The 6,493-nt window shown below is 55.5% G+C and overlaps 2 protein-coding genes across 2 annotated transcripts in view; one reads left to right on the forward strand and one right to left on the reverse strand.

The window, feature by feature from the left end:
• Window positions 1-5: 5 nt before the first annotated feature.
• Window positions 6-2,105, forward strand: SNAPC2 (small nuclear RNA activating complex, polypeptide 2, 45kDa; the record flags this gene model as incomplete). The annotated part of the gene is made up of 5 exons (XM_005870722.2): window positions 6-35; window positions 492-611; window positions 747-815; window positions 1,109-1,367; window positions 1,458-2,105. Coding segments are annotated over 5 exons (810 nt in total), but the record flags the coding sequence as incomplete, so codon positions are not given.
• A 3,517-nt stretch (window positions 2,106-5,622) lies between these two features.
• The window catches only part of CTXN1 (cortexin 1), a 1,083-nt gene continuing 212 nt past the window's right edge, over window positions 5,623-6,493 (reverse strand). Inside the window, exon 2 of the mRNA XM_005870723.2 lies at window positions 5,623-6,488. Coding sequence (XP_005870785.1) covers window positions 6,331-6,488 — 158 coding nt within the window. The 3' untranslated portion in view covers window positions 5,623-6,330. The remainder of the gene's footprint in view (window positions 6,489-6,493) is intronic.

Raw genomic sequence — 6,493 nt, forward strand, 5'->3', positions numbered from 1 at the left:
TGGCCGGGGAGCTGCCGGGCCGGAGCGAGGCCGAGGTGACGGGATCCCGGAAGGGAGAAGGCTGGACGCGGACCTGAGATGTGTCCGGGGAGAGGGGGCACCGCGAGTAGGACTAGTGGCGTGACGTGGGCAGGACCAGCGCGAGCCTGGGGGCGGGGCGGAGGCAAAATCGAGGGGCGGGACGCACTGCGAGTGGACTGAACGGAGACCCAGACTGGGCGCACGTGGCGCACTGTGCAGCGGCGCTAGGCGGGAATGAGGTTGAAATAAGAATCAGGAAATGGGGTGCAGCGGACGAAACGGAGGTGAATAGGGTAGGACTGCAGGGAGGAGCCAGATGGGCCTGGACCTTACATTTTTATGAGGTCACCCTTGGGTCTGGGCCCCAGACCCCAGGCAGAGTCGCTGTAACCCTTAACGTTGGGCTTTGGCCTCTCCACCCAAGCCTTGGGTTTGTAGAAAGCCCATTTGGTCTCCTTTCTCTTCCCCAGATTCGGGATTTCCTCCAGCAGCTCAAGAACCGTGTGGCCCGGGAAGCCATTCAGAAGGTGCATCCAGGTGGCCTAAAGGGTCAAAGGCGTCGGGAAACACAGCCCCCAGCTCCCATCGAGGTGAGGCAGGGCCAGGCTCCCTGGAAGATGGGTGGGAGTTGGGAGGATAACTTGGTCAGAGGATCCTCAGGAAGGGGGGGACTCCTAAGAGTTGATCCCTAGGCTGACCAGGTACTTTCTCGTTGCCCTACCCAGGTGTGGATGGATCTGGCTAAGAAGATAACAGGCCCACTGGAGGAAGCTCTGACTGTGGCTTTCTCACAGGTACAACCATCCCCTAGGGAGGCCAAGGGTGTCCCTAGGGACAAGGTCATACACACACACACACAAGAGTGTAAGTAAGGTATGGATGGATCTGTGTCCTGGGCCCTTCCTCTTGCTAGCTCTGGCCAATCACTGGACACCTTGAGCCTCAGTACCCCTCCTCTGAGGCCATCTTCTGTATGTGACACCTTCCTTGGGTGAGTGGGTGGAGAGCTCAGCACAGTTAGCAGGGCGGGGGTGGTGACTGAAGGGAGGACTTATGCTTTTCCCTTCCTGATCTGTCTGCCTGTCAGGCGCTCACCATCATGGCCGTGGAGCCCGTCAGCCTCCTGTACTCCAAGCCATCCAAGCCTACACAGGCACATGGAAAACTACTGCCCCTTAACATCCCTAGCAGACAAGAGAACCCGAGCCCTGAGGCTGCTGGCCCCACCCCTGAAGCAGCTGCTGGCCCCTCTGCTGAGGGAGACCTCGAAGTGGATTTTGAAAAGATCTACAAGTACCTGTCATCCATCTCCCACAGCTGCCATGGCCCTGAGCTTTCCCCAGCTGGTGAGAAGAAAGGGGGGGGGGCTATGGTGGTGGGGTCCAGGCAGCAAGTCCTGACCTCCTCTTACCCTTCCCCTCGCCATCCACCACCAGAGTCAGCTGTGGTCCTTGACCTGCTCATGTCACTTCCTGAGGAGCTGTCTCACCTGCCCTGTGCAGCCCTGGTTGAGCATATGATGGATACATACCTACATCTGATGACCCCCCAGTCTGACCCCAGCGGTGGGAACCTGGGACCAGGAGCTGAGGTTTGTGGGACTGGCTCTAGGGGGCAAGAGGAGTCCAGTCAGGCCACCCCCCAGGCCCCTGAGAATGCCAGGCCTAGCAAACCGAGATCTGCCTGGCAAGTAGTTGGCGTTTGCCCCCTGAACCCATTTCTGGTGCCCCTGGAGCTTCTGGGCCAGGTAGCTACCCCTGCAAAGTGAGGGTCCCAGCAGACAGAGCACACACCAGACATCTGTGAGCTCCTGGCCTTCAGTTCTGCTTGGGCTGGCACTGGGTATTCATGAGGATCTGGTCCTGGTGGAAAGTCCCTCACTCAGTGTGCAGTGCCAAGTGGCCTTTAGGACATTCCAAACAGCAGGGGTTTCAGAAATGGAAGCCCATTTGTACAGGAGTTCAGCCACAGATCTTAAGTGGGGGCAGCCAGATGGCTGGGATAAAACCATCAAATACTGCCTCTCCTCCTCTCCTGCATTCTTTTGCTTATACCCTATAACTGAATAAAGTTGTCAATCTGTCTCTTTTTTTAAAGTTGATTTTAGATAGGGAGAGAAACATCGATTTGTTGTTCTACTTATTTATGCATTCATTGGTTGATTCTTGTATGTTCTCTGACTGGGGATCGAACCCGCAATCTTGGCATATTGGGATGACACTCTAATCAACTGAGCTACTCAGCAAGGGTTGTCACACTCTTTTTTCTGTGACTTAAAGGTAGCAGAGCCCTGGCTGGTGTTCTCAGTGGTTAGAGTGTTGACCCATGCATCTAAGAGTCATGGGTTTGATTTCTGGTCAAGAGTGCATACCTGGGTTGCAGGTTCGATCCCAGGCCCTGGTTGGGGCACGTGCAGGAGGCAACCAATTAATGTCTCTTTCCCTTTCTCCCTTCCACTCTCTCTAAAAGTCAATAGATAAAATATCCTCGGGTGAGAATTAATAGCAACAAAAAAAGTGGCAGTGGTGGCTCAGAGTACAGAGGGAGATGTTGGAGGTAGGAGAGAGCTTAGGGTCCTGGGGACCGAGGGGCATGCCAAGGAGGAGGGTGCAATCACCAAACGCTACCACTGCCAGGCTTGCTCCAAAGCTGCTTGGAGTGACCTCAGTTTGACTGAGGGGACCCATGGTGATTATATAGAAGGTCAAGACAAGCCTTAGCTTGACAGGTGTCGGGAAGTTTTTCTGAGCAGGGTGACCTTATATCATACAGATGGAAGGGGGGAGGGCACCAGCAGAGTGAGGTGAGGGTGTGTTGGGCAAAATGAATCTTTGTACTTAACCCAAACAGTCACCAGGACCACCAGTTCACCCCAGAAGGGGTGGGCCCATATCACCGGAAAGGAATGTTCTTGCATCACAAGTGGGTCTGTTGCCACTTGGCTGTCTATATCACACTTCCCTCCCCTGCTGGTGTGAGCCACTTCTGTCCGTAAGTTCCCTTATAAACTCTTTAAAAAAATATATATTGATTTCAGAGAGGAAGGGAGGAGAGATAGAAACATCATAAGCATAACCAATGGACAGAGACACCAGGGGGGTGAGGGCATAAACGGGAGTGGGGTGGGGGGCAATGGGGGGATAAGGACACATATGTAATACCTTAAATCAATAAAAAATATAATAATTGCTGGGCCTCGGCCGGGCCGGTGTGGCTCAGTGGTTGAGCATTGACCCAGGAACCCAGAAGTCACCTGTTCGATTTCCTCATCAGGGCACATGCCCGGGTTGTGGGCTTGATCCCCAGTAGGGGGTGTGCAGGAGGTAGCTGATCCATGATGTTTCTCTCTCATCGACGTTTCTATATCTCTATCCCTCTCCCTCTAAATCAATAAAAATATTAAAACAAACACATCAATGATGAGAATCATTGATCAGCTGCCTCCTGCACACCCACTACTGGGGATGAAGCCTGCAACCAGGCATGTGCCTTTGACCGGAATCCTTCAGTCCACATGCCAACGCTGAGTCCACTGAGCCAAACCAGCTAGGGCCCTTAGTAAACTTGATGTTGCCCAAGGCCGAGGGACCCCAGGGTTAGGGGTGTGCTGTCCCATGTTGCAGGTTAGAGAGAGGGTCTTCTGAGCTAGCCTTGGGGAAGCAAAGGGAGGAGGAGCAGAGCTGGGGAGAGTAGGGAGCTGGAGTCCCACCTGTTGTCAAAGGCCCCAAATTCCTGGAGGTGCTTTTGGGTTTCCTTGCAAGGGGGTCTCCCCTCTACAGCCTCCAAGGGTGTGGGTTCAGGGGAGGGCAGGACAGGAACCAGTGTCCTTCCATGGAATGGCATTCCCCCAGGCTTAACTAGTCCTCTGAGAGCCCCAAATTTTCTGTTCCAAGAGTCTGTGCATTCACTCAGCCTTCCTTTTATAGAAACCCTCACTTCTCCCCACACACATTGCACACGGCTCTCCTGGGACACACAGCACATTTCCTAGGTGGGTTGTGGAGTCAGCCCACTCTATGACTGGGACCCCCCTTCCCCCGCCACACACACACCAGACCCACGGGTTCCCAAGGCACATGATGATGATCGGAAGGAGGGACCAATGTCAGAGGGGTTTGGAGCTGAAGATGTAATCATCGCAGCAGGAGGCCATGCCAGTTCTTTAGGGCTGGCTGAGGGCACCCCACCCCCACTGCACTCAGCTAAGTCCATTCCCCAGAGTCTCCCTAAGTCAAGGGAAAGAGGAGGGTGTCTTGGCTGTGCCTGGAGCCAGGGGTATTGAGGTGGTAACACACCAGTCCCCCAAAGTATGGGTCTAAATGTCTTTGCAGCACTGGGCAGGAGTGCTAACTCAGCTTTCTGTTTGGCTCAAGTAAGCACTCAACAATAGCTTTTATTATCACCATCTACTCAGAAACAGGAAGAGTAAGAAGGCATGAGGAGGGCATGGGTAAGGGGGCAGGGAGATGATGTGGGGCATGGCAGGAGGGATCAGGGGTAGGTGTCAGTATTGCCAGTGACTGGCATACGGAGGTGGTGACCGAGGGAGGGGTGTGCAGATTACTAACAGGCCTGGGCGGGGGGTGGAAGTGAGTCTGCTGGGCTTTGCCCCCACGGATGATGAGAATCATTGATCAGCTGCCTCCTGCACACCCACTACTGGGGATGAAGCCTGCAACCAGGCATGTGCCTTTGACCGGAATCCTTCAGTCCACACACCAGGATCCTTCAGTCCACATGCCAACGCTGAGTCCACTGAGCCAAACCAGCTAGGGCCCTTAGTAAACTTGATGTTGCCCAAGGCCGAGGGACCCCAGGGTTAGGGGTGTGCTGTCCCATGTTGCAGGTTAGAGAGAGGGTCTTCTGAGCTAGCCTTGGGGAAGCAAAGGGAGGAGGAGCAGAGCTGGGGAGAGTAGGGAGCTGGAGTCCCACCTGTTGTCAAAGGCCCCAAATTCCTGGAGGTGCTTTTGGGTTTCCTTGCAAGGGGGTCTCCCCTCTACAGCCTCCAAGGGTGTGGGTTCAGGGGAGGGCAGGACAGGAACCAGTGTCCTTCCATGGAATGGCATTCCCCCAGGCTTAACTAGTCCTCTGAGAGCCCCAAATTTTCTGTTCCAAGAGTCTGTGCATTCACTCAGCCTTCCTTTTATAGAAACCCTCACTTCTCCCCACACACATTGCACACGGCTCTCCTGGGACACACAGCACATTTCCTAGGTGGGTTGTGGAGTCAGCCCACTCTATGACTGGGACCCCCCTTCCCCCGCCACACACACACCAGACCCACGGGTTCCCAAGGCACATGATGATGATCGGAAGGAGGGACCAATGTCAGAGGGGTTTGGAGCTGAAGATGTAATCATCGCAGCAGGAGGCCATGCCAGTTCTTTAGGGCTGGCTGAGGGCACCCCACCCCCACTGCACTCAGCTAAGTCCATTCCCCAGAGTCTCCCTAAGTCAAGGGAAAGAGGAGGGTGTCTTGGCTGTGCCTGGAGCCAGGGGTATTGAGGTGGTAACACACCAGTCCCCCAAAGTATGGGTCTAAATGTCTTTGCAGCACTGGGCAGGAGTGCTAACTCAGCTTTCTGTTTGGCTCAAGTAAGCACTCAACAATAGCTTTTATTATCACCATCTACTCAGAAACAGGAAGAGTAAGAAGGCATGAGGAGGGCATGGGTAAGGGGGCAGGGAGATGATGTGGGGCATGGCAGGAGGGATCAGGGGTAGGTGTCAGTATTGCCAGTGACTGGCATACGGAGGTGGTGACCGAGGGAGGGGTGTGCAGATTACTAACAGGCCTGGGCGGGGGGTGGAAGTGAGTCTGCTGGGCTTTGCCCCCACGGAAGGTGCCAAACATCCTGGACACAGCAGCCATTGTTGCTCTTCAGGCTCGGTCTCAGGGCAGGCAGCACTGGGCATATTCTACCCCAAGGAGGGGTTCAACACGGGGGAGGGGCGGGGGATGGAGTAGTGGGATGGCCAGAGGACATGGGAGGGGGGAGACAGAGGGGTCCCCGCATCCAGGAACGCACATACCATTTATGCTGGAGGCTGGACAACAGCAGAGCCACCTACACGCTAGGGGGGTGGGGGGTGGGTGTCAGTGAGTTTTGGGGCGAGGACAGGGAGGGATAAAGGCACCAAGTGGGGCTCGGGCTTGTCCGGGAGGGATGATGGGAGAGGCCTGCGAGTATGGAAGGTGTCTGGGCAGGGAGGGGCTGGACTTCTCATGCACTCCTCCTTTGGCTGGGCTCTGGGGTGGGATCCCGAGCGCGGTCAGGCCGACAAAGGGCCACCCAAGGGTGCCGTGGCTCAGACCAGCGCGTAGTCGAATTGGCCACGCTCGAGCGCCTCCTTGTGGTCGGTCCAGGACGAGGCGGGCATGCGGCTGTAGGGGTCGAGTAGGATGCGCACGCAGCGCACCATCAGCAGCACCAGTACCACGAGCAGGCAGAGCACGAAGGCGAACACTGTG

This window comes from Myotis brandtii, unplaced genomic scaffold (assembly GCF_000412655.1).
Source record: "Myotis brandtii unplaced genomic scaffold, ASM41265v1 scaffold321, whole genome shotgun sequence".
NCBI lineage: Eukaryota > Metazoa > Chordata > Mammalia > Chiroptera > Vespertilionidae > Myotis > Myotis brandtii.